The sequence below is a fragment of the Haliaeetus albicilla genome, chromosome 11 (genome assembly GCF_947461875.1).
Source record: "Haliaeetus albicilla chromosome 11, bHalAlb1.1, whole genome shotgun sequence".
NCBI lineage: Eukaryota > Metazoa > Chordata > Aves > Accipitriformes > Accipitridae > Haliaeetus > Haliaeetus albicilla.
The window spans coordinates 38,404,138-38,422,877 of record NC_091493.1 but is presented as its reverse complement, the minus strand read 5'-3'; the positions used below and the strand labels follow the sequence as shown (position 1 = coordinate 38,422,877).

General features: G+C 43.7%; 1 protein-coding gene across 1 annotated transcript in view; it reads left to right on the top strand.

Moving 5' to 3' along the window:
• Window positions 1–333: 333 nt before the first annotated feature.
• ADAM12 (ADAM metallopeptidase domain 12) overlaps window positions 334–18,740 on the top strand; it is a 185,472-nt gene continuing 167,065 nt past the window's right edge. The window contains exons 1-2 of the mRNA XM_069797206.1: window positions 334–612; window positions 17,616–17,749. Of these exons, the coding sequence (XP_069653307.1) occupies window positions 495–612; window positions 17,616–17,749 (252 nt within the window). The 5' untranslated portion in view covers window positions 334–494. The remainder of the gene's footprint in view (window positions 613–17,615; window positions 17,750–18,740) is intronic.

Below are 18,740 nucleotides of genomic sequence, written 5' to 3'. Positions count from 1 at the left end.
GGAGAGACTCCTAAGCCTCCCCCCCCGCCCCCCTCCATCCCTGCGCGGTGCTCGGCGCTGCCTGCGCGGCGGCGGGCGGTAGGACCCCGCGGAGCTCATTTGTTCCACGGTAAAGGAGCGCGGTGAGCGCAAGCCAGCACGGACGGGCTGCTCGTTTATTGCAACGGTCAACGGAATTTTCCTTGCCAAAAAAAGGAAAAAAAACCCAAAAAACAAAAAAAAAACCACCCAAAAACAACCCCCACCACCAAGCCAAACCTCTTTAAGAAAAAAAAAAACTTTTTTTTTTTTTTTTTTTTTTTCCCCCCCTAGGAAAGCAAAGCCCAACTCATCAGCAGCTCATGCAGGAGGAGCAGGAGGGGTTTTGGAGTTAACTGCATGCAGGAAATCTCTCACATCCTGAGTCCCAGCTCGCTCCTCTCTGTAACTGTATATTATGGTGCTGCTCTCCAGCCCCAGCTGATGAAAGTTTGTCTCCCTCAGTCTGGGCTAAGATGTCAAAGCGTCTCCATGCAGAGCAGCAGCGCTTCCCTCCTCCGCACCCCCCAGCCCAGATTTCCATGCTGCTGCTGAGCCTCAGCTGGCTCTTCTTAGCATCCCCCAGAGCTCAAGGTAAGTTAGCGAGATCTAAAAAGAGCTGCTTTTTTCTTTTTTAAATTTAATTTCATTTTTTTTCCTGCACTACTTCCTCACCCCACGCTCCATTTTAAGGGCGCTAGCAGCAGAGAAACGCTTTTTTTTTTAACCAAGTCAGCGCACCCAGCAGCGGCCCCCGCTCCCCCCCCCGCCGCTGACTTTGCGCCCCCCGCCGCGTTTCTTCCGCACCCCCCGTCCCCGCTTCGCTCCGCGGTTGCGGGGGGGGGGGAAGCTCGGCGTCCCGGCACCGGGCTGGGACCGCGTAACTCCCGCTCCTCTGCGCGGAGTGAGGATTTCCAAGGCTTTCCCGGAAAAAAACTCAGGTTTGCAGCCCCCGGACCCTCCCCCCCCAACCCCAACCCCACTCGTGTCCGTGCCCCGGGGGGGTCCCCGCTGCGGGGGGGGGAGCAGATATCCCCTAAAAAACACCCCCCCCTCCGCGGGCTGAGGCTGAATTCAGGGTTTGAGACGATTCTCAGAGTTTGGACTCTTGTTTTCAGCTGGGAAAAAATTGCCTGAAAAAAGCCAAATACTGATGGTAAAAGCGTTCCTGCTGGGTAAAAGTTGAGTCGCCGCTACGTTCATTCAAAGGGAAGGCAAGTCAGGGATCGGTGGCTTCAGTTTTAGAGATGTTTTGCGGTACTGGCTCTGTGCTCTCCGTGTTACAGATGGGGGAACAGCCTAGAAAAAGTGATTTGTCTCTTTGTACAGCAAGGCTGGGGCTTATTCAGGAATCACTGGAGGGCCCAGGCCCTGTCCTCTTCATTAAGCGGGAGCTGACAGTGCATATTTTATGTGAGAGAGGGAGGGAGATTCTCCTGTGTAAATATATGTAACGGCGCTGAAGAGTACGCGTGTCCCTATGTGTTACTACAAACTCTTGTCTTGAGGGTTTTTTTTTTTTCATTGTAACTTTAAACTTTGTAAATGTTTGCTTGGCTCCAAATTTATGCACAGCAACTTTCACTGGGACTTTGGCTCTGGACTTGCTAAGAGAAAGATAGAGATATACTTTATCATGTTAGCCAGCACGTTGAAATCCTAGGGTAGACAGAGCAAGCTGTTGCATTTAATTGAGCACCTAGGATTTATGCTAATGAATTAACAGGAGTCGAAGCTTTGCTTTGCCTTTGCGAGGGGGTCTTAATTTCTCTTTGTCAACGTTTGTATTTACACCAAATCGGCATAGTGGGGATCAAAGCTGCAGAAATTCTTAGGTAGGTGAAGAGAACTAGGTCCCCAGTTCCCTGGTGGCTGTTCCCTTTGCGTGGGTGGAGGGTGGGCTGGTTTGGGTGGAGGCAGCACGTCCCCCTCCTCTGAGGGTGGGAGCCACCGGGGCTGGCCAGGTCCCTCCACATCTTGGAGGTGTGCTAGGAGAGGGTAAACGTGAGTCCGCATCCAGGAAAATTTGAGATAAGATGCTTCAGGCATTCACGTACGACAGAAATGAAGAAATGAACATACCTCGAAGTAGTTGTCCCTACAATAAAATAAGAGGGCAGACTGTAGGTGGGTTAGATCTAGCAGAGAGATGAGAAAGCGGAATGGTATGTGGGGGTGGAAATCCCATTACCTGTGTTTGGGGATTCCCTAAGAGCCAAGCTGAAGCTCTGAGGTTACGTTTGCACTGAGGGACTAAGCTCTTTGTAAAGTTTGCGTCCGCTGCTCATGATTGTGGTGCCCGTCTTCAGATGTCTAAGCTTGAGCAACAGCGGTGCTTGCTCGCAGCTCAGCTGGATTTTGGGTTCGCTTTGTTACATCTTTCCTACCCCTTTCCATAATGCGCGTACAACTTGCTCTTTTGCATCTGCAGCCAGTGTGCTCAGCGAGCATCCTCTCCTTTAATTCCATTTTTTTTTTCCTGTGGAAGTAGAGAACAGCTTTAGCTTTGCCAGAGCATGTGCTGCTTTCTTGGTCGCAGAGGTGCTGAAAGTTACAGCCGCGTGCTTCTAGACCCAGCAAAGCTGCTCGGTGACGAAAAGTCCTCTTAGCTGTGCTGGCACGTGTCTCAACTGGGCGTTTTGAAGCTTTGCAACTTCTACCTCAGCTGGCTTTACTGCTGCGACTGCTCTGGGCCCGGTGTTAGTGATTTGAGGTGCTGCCAGGACATCCTAGTTTTTACATAAACACATGCTTAGTGATTAAGACAGGAGTTTAAGTTATGATATGCCCTGAAAACCGGTTTTGAAACGTGGCAAGAGGCATGCATAATGTGGGACTGCCCTAGTAACAACTCTGATGTTAAACAGAAATTATCAGGTTATGAGCTAGACAACTTAAAAGCAGCCTTGCCACTCACTTTTAGTTTCCTTCCCAGTTTTTATGGTTTTACAATTGCCTTTTCCCATTTCCAGTGTTGCTAGCTCTTGGTTGCTGGCTAAGGACCTCACGGACAAAAAGGAAAACTAGCTGAAGTAGCAGCCTCAATGGAGCAAAATGAGCTTTCCTATGCTGGTGGAGGATAATATCTAGTAGGATAAGCTCTGATCTTACAGATTTAGTCAAATGCCTTAAAGTCTATATCTGTATAAGCTTTTTGCAGAGTCAAGGCCTTCCTGTATCTGCAGGGCAGACAATGAAAGTGATGGTGTATAAAGGTAAACTCCAAATTAGTGTGTGTGTAGAAACTCTTAAATCTCTTTTGGATATTAGGTGTTAGCTAGAAGAGCAGCAGAAAAAACCAAAATCCTAAAATTGCTGTTGAAAATTCTGTACCTTCTATTAAAATAACTTTTCTGTCAGATTTTAGTTTTGTTACTGATTGCAACTGCATTGGCTGTAATGGAGATAAATTACAGAAGAAGAAATGGTTCCTTGTCTCTCGCTTTAAACCCGATCTCTCCAACGCATTCCGTGTTTTAGAGCTCACTTTCAAATATTGTCTTCTTTCAAACTGTTCCAGCGTTTGTGGCAGATATTTACGGTCTGTGCATAATCACCTTCTTGTCTGACGATTATCCCTATCAGGTCCCCTGCAGATAGCCTGGCATGAGCTGTCACTGTCCATGGGGCTCCACAGATCCATGCCAAAATCCACCAGCTGAGGATATTTTGCCCACTCTTCAAATCACGTTCGCATCATTAACTCTCCCACTCGCTGGGGAGCTGCCGGGTTGCTCGCTGGTGTTTTGTCGGGCATCTCATGTCTTGCTTTCCTTGAGATTTTTGGAAAGGTCGCCAGCCAGCCACAAAGAGCATCCTTGAACTAATGATTGACAGGCTACGTTTTGGGCGGCTTTTCATCCTGCTTGCGGCGCAGAGGCTGCCCCGGTGGCACTTTTCTGGTGACACGGGAGTGACTGCAGCGGCTCAGGGCTGTGTTTATCTGTTACTTCCACTGAGGCTGTCAGCTGCTACCGCTGCTATTGATCTTGAAATTCTGTTTTTTAAAAGGCTGAATTCACGCAAAGGCTTTTTTGGTCCTCCACCGGCCTTGTTCAGACCTCGCACATCCTAATCCTGACAGATTTATCACCGGCGGTCCCTACGTTTCTAACACGTCTCACGCTGCCAGTGCAAATCACCCGAGGAGTCCAGCTGGGCAATTAGCATTCGCGTGCATCCTTTTGGGCAGCACCGTTTGCGCTCTGGGGCTGCGGTGTTGCATGCGAATGGCGAGCAGCAAGCTGCGTTTGCCAAGCAGGCAGCAGGATACGGCCGGCGTGGGATGGAGGAGCAAACCCCCACGCGTGTGTCCAGGGTGTTTTAACCCAGCTTCCACGGAGGGTGCTGCCAAACCTCCCGTCCGAGAACCTGACTTTTGGAGACTGCGTGTCTGAGGGCTGACGAGGTGGGTTTTCTGTCGACTTTCGCTCTGAGAATTGTTGTAAACCAAGAAGCGACAGTTCTAGGGTGTTTGCAAATAGGTCCGAAATCCTGTTACGTTTATACGGCCAGGCTCTGCTACACCAGCAGGCTCTCCTCAGCTCCGTATCTCACGCAGCATCCAGTCCTGCTAGGGATGCCAGGCCCTTCATGCTAGTCGTATTGGAGGGATTTTTTTATTTAATCCTTTTTTTCTGATGGCTTTTTTTCCTCTACAAGTTCTTGTGGTGTACTCCACATCATCTCAGATTTTGTTCTTCCTGTTGCATGCACATTGTACATGCATTTCAAGCAGATCTTCCGATCACTCGTAGGACAAAAGCACATCATCTCCAAAACTTTATGGCACTAAAGGCCTTAATCACACTTGCAGAGGCTTCTCCTAGGCCCTGCTGAGTCTCCAGGGCAAATCTATGACAAACTAAATTAATAATCCACGCCTTGAGTAAGTCTGTTAGAGGGTTGCAGTTGATTCTTGATAGGACGGTGCAGTCCGAAAGGACAATCCCTTTTGTTTCTGGCTAACACAGAGCAAAGTGCTTCAATTGTACTAAATTTTTACCTTTTTGATAAAAGGGTCACACTAACTGAGAAAAGGTGTTGTTTCTTAGGAGAGCCCTGCTCCAGGATGTTGACCCTTCTCTTTTTAGTGTCACGTAAGAGGGTGAGACTACGTTGATATCGAGTGTGATGTCGGCATCGGTGACAAGAACGTGACTTGATGAACTGCATCATCTAATCAGAAATGCTGACTCCTCTGCTGAAACACTTCATGTTGTTTCATTAATTTTTTACACCCCATATAAATTAGTTTGCTGCTTTCCATGACTTGGAGCTAGGATGACAAATATTTGGTTAGATTTGGGGGGGGGGATCGTCCATTCACAAGGTCAACATGATGAAACCGTTGATTAGATGAACACATTCTTTCTTGTCCAAAATATATGATCTAATAAGGCAAGAAATGAAATGTTTCATGACCTGTTAACCATGCTGGATGATAAACAGCAAGACATAAAAAGCTGGATGCAGAATTTGGCACAAAAGAATCTTTAACTAGTTTATTTTGAGACGTTTGTTAAGAGGAATTTTGTCAGTCCCTGTAAATTTAGTCTAATAGTACATGTCATATGCATTAAGTGAAAAACCTTCTTCTGACAATGGTGAAATTTCGCTGTTTTCTTACTTCTATTTAATGTGTTCTAATTCTGAAAACAGCTGATCAAGCAAGAGAAATAAACCTCATGTGTGACTGCTTACCTTTGAAGGAATACATTAGAATATAAACCACCAAATCCAAGTGTTTACGGGATTTCATTTTGATATAGGCATGTAAAGAAAAAAAATTAAAAAAATAAAAACCCTGGACTTTGTCATAATGCTACAATTAATAAGGTGAGCATATGGGCCTGAGCGTGCGTGGAGCTGAGCATCCCCAATATCTTTATTCAGCAGCACTGTCTGTGTGCAGCGATGGTAGTGTGCTAAAGATCCTCTGTTGCTTCAAGGATTAGAAGACGTGAGGAGGAGAACTATTCAGTCCAGGTTATTTAAGTCTATATTGCATCCCTTTTCTGCCATTGAGAGCACTGCAGTGACAGAGCCACAGCTGAGAATAAAATGTGGCCTCTGCAGCTTCTAGGGAAGGATACAGCATCTCACTTCTGATTCACGTTCCTTTTTGAATTGGAAGGCATAAAACTGTATCCAGGTTAAAAACCGCTCTTGCATTTTGACAGGGTTTTTAAAGCATGAGGTAAGCATTCCAAGTGAAAGAGTATTTATTTCTTCATCTATTGCCTCTTAAGTGAGGAAAATGCACCCCACTGAAGATACACTTTGGGTGAACACTTGTGGCTGAGGGGAAAGGGCAGGGTCATTGCAGAAGAAATCTTCACACTTTAGAAAGAAGGAGCTTGTCTATTTATTTTGTGTCGTGTACGTTCCTTGTCTGTGGGTCTGATCCTCAGCTGGGATCAGTACAACCTGGTGCTGATGTTCTGTGCTATTCATTTAAAATCTGCTAGATTTTAGGATCAGAGGCTAGATGAGCAAAGCTGTCTTAGTGACCCAGGGAGATATCTTGCCCTGAGGAAACAATAAAAATAAATGTTCATTGCTCCTGTAGCTTATCTCCTGAAGAAGCCTGTGAAAGTCAGGAGTTATGGACCGATCCAGTGCTTATGGTGACATTTGTTGTAAGGTCACACACATAAACCTGAGCAGGATAGGTGGCTTCAAGAACATTAAGTAACTCTAAGTTTTCTGTTCATTCACGTTTCAAAAAATAGGAAGGCAAACTTCAGTGACAGCTTATGTTAGTACAGGTGCAGTTAATTTTTCTTTTTCTGCTGTTGTGTAATGCGAGTAGCAGGTATTCCCCATACAAACAAAAAAGCATGATGGATGATTAACTCCCCAGCCCAGTAGATCATTTGCTAGGCTTGGGAAAGAACTACAAATCATTTCCCATGCACGTTTACCTAAATTAATACTGAAATTTGCTTCAGCTGGATTTGCTGGGTTTTCGGTGTGATTTCCCAGAGAACGTCTGAACGAAGGATTTGTGTGCATGTGACGAGCACAACTCAAACTCCCACTCAATAGTTTTTTTTCACCGATGATTGTATATGGGAAGGAACATCCCTCAATACAGCTATGCTAAAGGTTCCTTGTACTCAGTGAGGGAGGCTAGTAAATCATTGGAGAAAAGGATTGTACTGTACCTTTTAAAAGACCAAGAGGAAATTGTATTTTGGGGAGTAATTTTGAATTTTGTTCAGTGGAAAGCGGCCTTTCTCAAGGGTTTGAGGAGCAGAGCTGGAGACGAACTCTGGATCTGGATGTCAGTTTACTTATGTGGACTCATTGCTGAAAAGTGAATATATTCTGTACTTTTTTCTTTGACATTGGAGCTCTATGGATTAGTTGTGTCTGTGCTTGTAAAGCACAGGTTACTTTTTCTCTTCCTGAGTAAGTGTTTTTGTTAGGTGCTGCCTTGCTGATGCTGGCGGGTGTGAGGCTGAGTTTATAATCCACATGAGAATCTCTGGGACTGGGATCCTTTGGGGAAGGAGCAGCTGTTTAGAAAGAACCAGATGTGCCCCAGTAGTGCCTATGCTAGGACGATGCTGGGGTGATGCTGGGTTAAGATGAGACATCCTTCACTATGGCATCCTGGAAATACCTGTGGGAAAGGCATTGTGAAACCCTTGGTATTTTTCACCTGTTATTAGTCCTGTCCTGCCAGTTTTCACGAGAAACATTGGTGCAGTCGTTGTATATGGTGTGCATCATGACTTGGAAAAGAAGCAAGCTTCAAACAGGTTCTGCTGCAAGAGGACAGAAGTTCTCCAAAGCCCTTATGTCATTTACTTTTCAAAGCTACTTTGGGTTTGAATCTTGCATTTACAACTCGCCCTCTTCCGTGAACTCCAAGCACTGAGCTCTTCCGTGGGGGGGAACCTCTCAATACGTACCCATGACCTGGTGTGCCGAAATGCCCTCCGGTTCAATGCTTCACAGCTTTATTTCTCTCATATTTTGAAATGTTCTCTTCTAGGAAAAAAAGACAACGTTGTCTTTGGACTGGCCCTGAATAGTAATTCTTCAGTCAAACATAACAACATCACAAATGAGGCCGGACAGCTGTTTCCCAACTATAGTATATGTATATATTCTATACACGTAATAAAGCTTGGTTTTCACTATTTGAAATGTTCTGCAGTTTCCCTGCCCCCTCCTGCAGTCAATGGCAAATGTTGTTCTCAAAACTCCACTTGTCACATTTTGTTCTCGAGAACAGGGAGGATATTGAGATATACTGGCTTCTTTCCTTGAGTGCATTTCAATATGTATTTTGTATAATGAGAGCCCAAATCCTTCTCACATTACTTATGCTTTAATCACGCTGTGCTCTCCCAAGATTGCTTTAATCGCATTTGCATCAGCAGGAGTAACTCTGTACGATAAGCAATATTTCATCTGCAAACAGAGGGGACCGATCTCGGGCGCGTGATGAGGAAGGAACTGGCTGTCCTGGATTTGTTACAGCGCAGCTCTCTAGCAAAGAACGGTGTACCATCCTGATTCGGGAAATAGATACTCAAGAATTAGAATGAACAAAAGCTATTTTTACAGTTTTCTTGAGGACCTGTCAAGTGTGATAGTTCCCTTTTAATTTTCTAGTAAATGGCTTTTTGGCATGTGTTAACTCCCAAGAAGCGCGATGCTGCCTAGTGCAGCAGACATCATTTTGTACTTTAGCCATGACATTACCGTATATGAGAACTGAAAAGTTATATAGATATTACACCAATATATAAACCATGTGTGTTAGAAAGACAAGTTCAGTTTTGAAATATTTGACTTAGCTATGCTTTTCACTTTCAATCTGTGCCAAACATGTGCTTGAATGACTGATGGAGTCATATGGTTCCCTGAATAAAGCACTTTATTGTGCGCAGACTTAGAGCCTTCCAACAGTTGTATTACAGAAGCTTGAAGATTAAGATGATCCAACTGCTTAGGGGGTATGGTCCACAATGAACATTTTATTTTTCTTTTTTTCCCTCTCTCTCTCTATTTTTCGCCTTAAAATGTGTCATTAGTTTGTTCAGCTGGTCGCGCAGTGACACTGACCGCAGAGCCTTTGGTGGAGAAGAACAGCAAGTTACCTTCAAATTTAAGCTTTCACTCCCGTGTCCATATTAAAATGTTGAACACATGACTTTTTCCATGGAGTTTATGGGATTTTGTGGGGGAGGGGTGGGAGGGCTGTTTCCTGTCGCAGATTATTTCATCAGCAGAATTGGATTTAGGAAGGGAATAACTCATGCAAGAACAAGTGATGACAGGAGATAGTTCTTAGAATTATAAAACTGAAATATTAAAAAGCGTGTTTTTGATGCTGTTTAGTTAAGGGGGATCAGTGTGTCTCAAACTCCTATTTCTCATCTGAGCAGTCAGGGCTCGTGAAGCTGCTTAGTGTGAAAGATCAAGTGGACGCGCTGCGAAGTCGTACACAGATCAGTTCAAAGTTGACAGACCTGTCAAGCTGGAGAAAGGATCTTTTTCCATTAGAAGCAGAAAGAACAGAAAATTAAATTCAGAAATGCGTGGTCTTGCTGCTGCCTGTCCTCAGGCTCATCAAAGACCTTTGCTGACTTTTGATGTTTTAAAAATTTTGTACATGAGTAGTAATTTTGCAATGTGAAGGAAAAGACAAGATTCGAGCCCAAGAAGATCCATGGAATTTGTTGCTTTCCAAAAGTTACTTGTGCTTAAATACCTGAGGTCTTGGTTTTGGGAATGGGGGAGGAGTGAGAAACAAGTAAAACTTTGTGTTTAGTTAGGTGGCTTGCCTTTTTTTTTTTTTTTTTTTTTTTAAAGAATTATTTTCCAGGCAGGCCATGAAAGGACTAACTTTACTAGATTTTGTAGAAAGACTCAATGTACTGCTTAGATGTGCAAAGGTTAGTTGGAAAAATAATTTATGATTTTGAACTAATAAAAACTTTACTGCAGGAGATAAGATTTTTATTTTATGCACAGTCAAATCTTGCCCAGACTTTTGTGCTTACACACAGATGAGGGCAGATTCTGGCATGTTATGTGCTGTCTTTTTTAAAGCTGTGTAAATGCTGTCAGTGGGATAATGGGATGTACCTTATCAGTGTGGTGGAGTTTCTGATTTTTGTCCCTTCTTTTGAGAGGGTGTCTGTGTTTTCAGCTGGTGGTTAGTGTAAAATTTAAGATGGATGGATGGTTGACTTTAAGGCAAGCTATTGCTTATTTGACCCTATGCAAGTTACTGGGCTTTCTTTCTTTAACCATTATGCACTGGAAGTTGTGTACTGCTTTATTTTGCAGCATTTTCATATTTCTTATCAGATATTATTATATTTTGCTTTTTTGTTGTGTTAATAAGTGGCAGTTTACTATTTTTCCTGTCAAATAGAATGGGTACCATTCTAGAAGGTGGTTTCAGCAAGATCTCTGCCTGGATAATGTTTAGCTTGGGTAATGTTTTGGCTTTTGCTAGAAGATGGAGTGAAATAGAGGACTGGAAGAACACGTCCCCACTCCTTGGCCAGATAGTTGGATAGTTGACACTTTTTTTTTTTTTTTTTTTTTTGGCATGATATAATCTGAGTCCTAATGTTAACAATTTCCATTTAAAGCAAGTTGATGTTTAATTTTTTTTTCCCTTGATGCACAAGAGCTGGATGCGATCCTCTTTGCTCAGAAGTTCTATACTGCAATCCTATCTAACTCTATGTACAGCCACTTTATATTCTTTCCACCTATAAATATATCAGCACTGGCAAGATAAATACCAAGAGGTATATAAAGCTAAAGGACAACCGTGGGTCCTGTCATCTTTGGTTTTCTAGATTATGCAAAATAATTCTTCTAGTTCCTTTCTTGTATTTCAGTCTTTCCACTTCCCTGCTCACCCTGGCAGCCTTTCCAGTCCACCAGCTCCAGGCTGAATTAATCTTTCATGAATGTAGGTGAGGAGAAATGCCCGCGGTATTCCAGATGTGCTTCTATCGCTTACTCTCAGGAGTAACTTTAATATCTGATATTCACTGGAAAAACCTCTTTTGACTCATTGTTCCAGGACTGTCTTTGCTTCATGTGACATCAATGTTACACTGAATAGCATGTATGGGTCTTTCTGGTGTCGTTTGCCTTTGAAGATTGCTGCTTAGAGCAGAAAACTTACTAGTCCCTAAGGGTACGACCGTCCATTCTGTACTACTTGGTTTCAGCCCTTTGCTCCAGCCTGCAAGTTATTGGATTCTTTTGTAATATTCCTGTCCTTCTCCGTGCAGACATCGTCTCCTAACTTGGAGCACTGGATTTCAGGAGGACACTTGGGCACATCGAGTAAAGGTTGCTGACAGAAATACTAAGACTGATCCTAATACATTTTCTTACTGAACTTTGATGGAAACCTTCCTTTACCTGGTTGGTTAGCGATGTGCTTGGTGGGTAGTCTCTACTCCTTACCCAGTTTCACCCCCTTCTTAAATTTCCTGAGTTCACCCCCATCTTGAAGGGGCAAATGCTTGGTCCTCCTCTCTCAGTGTGTAAGCTTGATCATTTTGGATTAAAACTTTCTACTTTGAGTCTGGAGGTGATAAAAGAATTGTCCCGACTAAGACATGAGAGAAAAGTGACCGACGAGGGGGATAAAGCTCTTTCCCATCTGATGGGCATCCCTGCCGGTTCTATTGGGATTCCTGCCCAGCTTGCTAGGGCTGGTGGCACAGAGCAGAGCCAAGGTATCCTGGGCTATGGGGAAGCTGTCTGGCAGCAAAACTAATTGCCGATGGTCCAGTGAGTGCTGGATGCAGGCACGTATATTGCCCTTCCTCCATAGGAAGGAACCATCCAAATGACCCGTCCGAATCGTGGATCCCACTGACTGTGAATTAAGCTGAGGAAGCTGAAGACAACAAGGAGGGAAATGGATAAAGTACGCCCTTTCTGTCTTCCACGGCGTTGCCAAAGCCCTGCGATACTGAGCAGTGCCGTTAGCTGTTTTCAGTTTGCAGGAAGATTACTCAGTTCTATTATTCTTTTCTATCCTAAGATTATTCCGGTGCATTCGTGTTTTGTTGCAGAGGGAAAAGTAGATAGGCTGTGACTTACAATTTCGAGCCCATTTGTAGTATGAAAGGTAACATAATGACAATATAATTTAATTTAATTTAGCCTTTTTTAGTCCGCCGCTAGTGTTATTTTCATAACTCGGCAGTAACTGCAGCGGGTGACGTGAAGGGTGTCTGGGCGCGATGTGCCGGGGAGAGGGCTGTGTCGGGGCTGGAGATGGGCATCCCACAGCATCGCTGGGGCTGGGGCCATCGGCCCTGGACTGGGCTTTAGTGGGGTGCTGGGGCTGTAAGAGCCCTTGGGTGCCTCGGGACCCTAAAAGAATCATGTTAACGTGTGTGGGACAAGATGTGCGGATGGGACTCCCAGAAGGCGCACATCCACAATGGGAAGGAAGCACAGCATCATGCGTTGGCTTTGTTGTAAATCTGTATGTTCAGAGATGGATGGTATTTATAAAACTCCCCCAGGTCTGACTCCTCTCTCCTGTGCCGTGCCAGGGGAGCAAAACCAGCACTAGCAGGACAGCAGGGGTGTGCAGCTGGGGGGTCATTTTCTTTTTTTTCCTTCCACTTCAGCCTATTTTATCCAGATCCACTCAGTATTGAGAGCATTCACCTTTTTGTTTATCATAAGGACAAATAAATTGCACTGCCTGGCTAAAAGCTTATTAATTTTAAGTAAATGCAAATCTGAAGTGTGTCTGGGCTTCTTCAGGAGGCAGCAGCCGTTAAACAAAGATGTCACGTTGCATGCTTGGAGTTTATTTTGCACAGAGCTTGGAGGAACCGAAATACAAAGCAAAAAGATGAGAATTATTTTTAACTTCCTTGCCAACAAGTCCTTGTATGATACTGTGCAAAGAAGAAAAGTTGTAGAAGTACATGGCAGATGAAAAATATTTAAGCCGCACAAAAGTCACTGACAGATAACATCTACTCATCTCACCATTTGTACAAAGTATCTTTTATATTACTGAAAAAAAAAAAAAAGAATAAAGGGCGCTACATCAGCTTGTGGGCTGCTTGTGGATCAAAAGCATTACCTTCAGTGCAGGCTGAAAATAGAAAACAGATAGACACAACTGTGAAGTTTTTCATGTGAAAAAGTGGGAGGCGAGCTTGCGTCAGGAAGAACTGGACAGAATTTCACTGAAATGGAAAATAAGTAGGTGAGTAAGTAGGTGCATGTGACACAAAAGATAGGAAACCTGGGTCTAATAAAAGTTTCTGGTAATACAGATGGCCTGATTTTCTTCCCCTCTCATGACACGTTACCAAAATTTAAATTCTCTGATTTCAATTATTACACTATTTATATTGCTGTAATACCAAGAGTCCCCGTAGAGAAGAGGCCTCATTATTAATGTAATGCAAACAACTCTAATGGTTCCAGCTTCAAAGAAATCATAATGAAAATGGGTAAAGGAGATGAAGAGTGGCAGAGAGGAAATACCAGCACGTCTACGCACATGAAGAACTGCAGCACTGGGAGCTCGCTGGATGTGATCAAGGTGATGGAAACCCTTCATTAGGGCAGATGTCCAGTCCCATCCCGTCGCGTTCCTCTCGCGGTGCCCCTCGGATGCTCTTTGGGAGGGCTGGGCTTACGCTCAGAGATAGGTGGCCCGAAACCAGCAGAAGAAAACTGGGACCGCGTTTGGTTCAGCCATTGTGCGAGAGACTGGGTGAAGTATCCCTCACTGGGGTAAATTCTGCGGTGTTTCCGACTTTGTCCGAGGTGAGGGCCGTGCGTGCCGAAGGCTCTCTGAGGTTGCCAGCAGCCTTTATACGTACCCAGAAGCCCACACCGCTGCTCAGACTCAGGGCTGCTCTGGGGCTGCACATCTGTTTGTCCCATTTTTATAAAGTTCCCTGCACACTTCAACTTCAGTTTCTATACCTATGGTTTTTTGGCCTGAATCTCTTATGGTTTTTGTGTTGGTTTTTTTTCTCCTGACTTAGAGTCTTCCTCTACCCATGTCTCTTATGTCTGCGTCCCATTGTTCGGTGAGGGTCAGTGGCCCTTTAGATGCCAACATCTTTCCCATCTCAGATGGAGACGTGTGGGTTGCTCTTCGTTGGCTGTGATCCCTTATTTTCTGCAATGTGTTCTTTGAAGCTTTGCAATCAGCTGCAGAATCCTATTTAAAGGATTTACCTTTTTATCTTCCCCCTACTTTTATATTTAAAGACTTATCTAGAGTTTACCTGCCAGTTATACAGGTTTCTTCATTTTGTAGTCTTTCAGAAATATACACAGGATGTAAATATAATGACGTTAAATCAGAAAAAACGTCATTATTTGATTTACAAAAGAAACTGTGATGTGCATATATCACACTGAGGACAGTTGGGAGTTAAGCAAGTGCATAACATTAAGCATGTGCCCAAGTGCTCCTCAGCATGAGGCCCCGTGACTGGCTTGCAGTGCTTTCTCTGCCTTCTGCAGGAAGCTGTGATTTTTATCACACCCAATAATTTAAATAAAAACATTCAGATAAGCAGCAAAATATTTGGCTGAAGGAAAGCAACTAGACAGAAATTGATCTTGTGTTTTATAAATACTGTGGCTTCAGAAGAGTTTGCAAACCCTAAAGCTTGTCTGTTTTGTTTCCCCCAAATAAATTATCTTTTCCAATAAAGATATAACTGCTGCCTATAAACCTGTCTTGATGTCTGTCTCCAGACTATCAACACTTCTGCACAATATGCATTTTCAGTGTGCAGATAAATAAGCATGTGTGTAAGATTAAATTTGCTCATTGTAACCTTGCTTTGTTATGCACAGCAAGCATCACTTTGTCGTGATGGAACAGAAGTAGGAATGGCAAAACTGATCTGCACTTTGTGTAGATATTGTTCCCTTTTCCCATGATATTTTTATAGTAGTTGCACTTTCTGTACCATGCCATGTAATGAGGGAATAACACATCTGCGCACAAATGCTGATCCCTCCTCCTCCCCTTTTTCTTCTGTTTTGGGTAATGTTGTGATGTTAATGCTTTTCAGAATTAATAAGAAAGGCAACTTGCACATGTAGGAATACCAGAATGACTTTGATGTTTCCTGATATCTAGCTGCAGCTCCATGGTGTAAGACTGTGTGGAAGAGATGTAGACAATGCATCTGTGGGAGGAAAAGTACGCTCATAGGCTTTCTTAAAACTTACATCTCATGAAACTTAAGGAATGCAAATCCTAGAAAATAATAGAAGGGCCTGAGTCATTTAATTCATATAGCTGAGACTGCTCTAGTGAGCCAAGAAAAAAAAAATCAGGGCTAGAGCCAAACTTTTCTCATTTCTCTGAGATATGCTTCATAAATTTCTGTTCTGTGCAGGGAGCTTCATGCCTGATAATCAGAATAAAGAGCTGTGAGGTTCTGTCTAGACCCTCCTAGGCAGATGAGATGGTATCTCATACGCCTCCGCAGGGGTGAACCCAATCGTGTGCAGGATTTGGAGCATCCCTTTCAAGGGCTGCCACTGCGTCCTCCCAGACCTCTGGCGCTTGGGCTTGGGCTGCGCTGAAGGTGGGTTGAGAACCCTTTCTCTACAGGAACACACATATAACAGGCAACTTTCCTCTCCCCAATATACTTTACCATTTTATCTTGGTCTTTTTTTGGTGTCTTAGGGAAAGTGTCATATTTTTAAAAGCACACTGGAAAATACTGAACTTGTCTTCCTCTCATGTCGGCTTAACCGTAATGACTGCATAGATGTTTTTAAATTCATTCTAACGGTGACTAAATTGGGGTCATTTTGCTCAAAATGTACCTCTTGGTCCTCAGAACGTGTTAAGTGACCAAAGAGGGTAGGTCAGGTTGCTGGGATGGCAGTACCGAGCACTGGGCGGTGTGGGCAGGTCTGACCCTACCACTCTTCTCCCACTCCCACACGTAGTTCAGCCCTGAGCCATGGTTTAGGTGCTAAAACACTGCCCCGTCGCCTTCCCTCTGCACCTCCTAGCACAAAGGCAATGGGGAGAAGGAGGAAGAAAGGTAACGCTGGACTTTCTCCATCTTAATGGATGGACACGTCTCTAGAGCAGCAGCGAAGACGCAGGTGTCATCCTCGTGGGGTCCCAGTGCACCAGAAAGTTCAGTGTGATGGTAGGTCCAGAGTGTGGCGAATCCCACTGGCATTTTGGCTGTCCCACGGCACCTGGAGCCATCCCTATCTTCTCTTTAAGATTTATTCTCAATACCATTTCCAGCTCTTGTACTATGATACTGGGTTTTAGGACTCCGCTTTGACAGGTGCAATACCATTAGTATGTTTAGTGAGAGGAAAAACACTTGATAAATGTTGCATGCAAGTAGCTTTTTGACATTGTAGTATGAATTGAAGTCATCTGACTGTGTGGGAGTAGAGCATTATTTCAATGAGAGTTTATATTCTCTTCCAGACTTTTTTTTTTTTCTCACTAATGAGAATGTGCATCCTTGATGTTATGGGGTTCTCGGTACTTTGTGACCTTGTTGCATGTCCGTATAGAAATGCTGAGGCTGCTACGTAAATATTCAGGTTTTTGTTGTACACAGTTCAGACTAGTTAAAATGGAGTACAACCGTACATACCTGTGTTTAGCAGAGTAAGATGGTGCATTGAGTGTTTGGGGGATAACAAAATACCGAGGATTAAACATGGTAAATCTGTTGCGTACAATAAACCTGGAGCTTTCAGGAACCCCAGACAGGGTTGCTACATGACTATGCTGTGACTCCAACTAGCAAAGCGTGAGGACCAGCTGACCCCATCACAGAAATGGGAAGGACATAAGGGAAAATCTGGGGTCACTCCCTGCCCTTAGGGAGCCCGTGTCATGCAGCTGCAGGGTTTGCTCAGGGAGAGCAGGGCTCCCGTAACACTCCTGGGGGCACTGTCCCCCCCTCCTACCACCTCTGATTTGAATCTGATCCAGTGCGACTGTATCTGGGAAGAGCGATGGGGAGAAGAGGGATTGGGGAGTGGAATGATCAAGGCTAATTTCTTACCTTAATTATGGAAAAATAGTCCTGATAAAATATTATCTCTTTTAAATCCCTGCAGCTTGCTTACCCTCTTAATGATGACACTGAAAAGATAGCCACCTACTGCATTCCCCCCATTATCATCTTCAGTGGAAAACAAAATCCAAACTCTAGTATGGTTATTAATTTAACACTTTAAATAGCGGTGCCAATACCTCTCCAAATTTTTTTTATTTAAGTCTTGCATCCCAACTCTTTAGCTTTCCATCCTGGTATCTCTACTCCTTATATGCAGCCTTTGTCTTCTGCTGCTACAGAAATGCACCATGTAATCAACAGTGGAAATCACCTCGACACTTCTCTCCCAGAACCCCAGCTCTCTTAGAAATTTGTGTAGGTTTTGACACCGACAGTACAATCCCACAATGGTTTAATGTTTAATTCTTTTCCTGAACTATTTCCTTTTGAAATATGCTGCCAGGTCCCTTAAATAACAAGGTTCGCGTTGTCAGATGCTGTTCCCGACTAACACGAAGTGCTTCTCCCTGTCCCTAGGCGAGAATGTGGACAGCAAAGTGGAGTCCTCGAGACAGCAGATGCCAAAGGACCAGTCAAAAGATTATGAGATAACAGTTCCCTTCCTTTTGAATGGAGAACAGTGGAGACCAGTAAATGGCATTTATTCAAAGGTTAGTCTTCATTTTGCCTATTATTTTATTGTAAGATGTGTAACAATTGGAAGGCGTTACAGGAAAGTAAATGCACAGTGGGGTTTTTTTGTATTTTTGTACAGTCTGCTGTCTAAAATTGTTACTTACCTAATTTAAGAAAATGGATAAAGTCTTTGCTTGAAATGAATACCTTTCTACTGTAAAGTGACATTCTTATTTCTGATGGCATAAATGGAAGCTTGAAGTGAAATATTTTTTTTTAAAGAGGCTAACATCCATTGCTTGAGATTGTATCACACACAACAGCAAAACAGCCCCAAAACTGAGGGAGAGGCAAGTATAACAAGCACATTTGTTTGATTAAACACAGTCTGACAGCAAGAACTTTAAGGAAAAGTGTAATTAATGTTGTTTTGTTGACTGCAGCCTGAGGCATTACCTGGAGCCCATCATGGGAGATGGCCCCCAAATGCAATCGAGGGCAAGTCTCCCTTCACACTTTGCTTTCCTTTTGCCTAACAAGGGGATAATCTGTCACTGGCTCTGACTAAACTGGGATTGTTACTCCCTCTTGACAGGCTCTGATAAGCTTTCCTCTTTTTTTTCCCTCAGACATTGGCTGATAATACAGGTAGCTGGTTTTAGGAGAAAAGGGCTGTTTTCTGTCTCCTTGGTCTCCTGCTTGAAGTATGAAGACAGGTTGTTGTCGTTTATCACCAAAGATATCATGGGAATCTCTTACCCAACCTTTTTAACTCAGGTCCTGTTTTGTTCCAGCTTACTTTTTGTATTGTTCTTTTAATTGTCAGAATGAGGAGAAAAAAGTTAAATTTTTAAATAGTTTAAAAAAACACACAACCAAGCAAAAAACATCACACACAAACAATGCAAACAGCCCAGACAACCCATTAGAAACAGCTTTATTTACTGCATTGGAAAGTGTTTCATGGAGAAATCCTACTTGACTACTGCCACCGTTTGCAGGACACATTTTTGAATCATGCTGCTG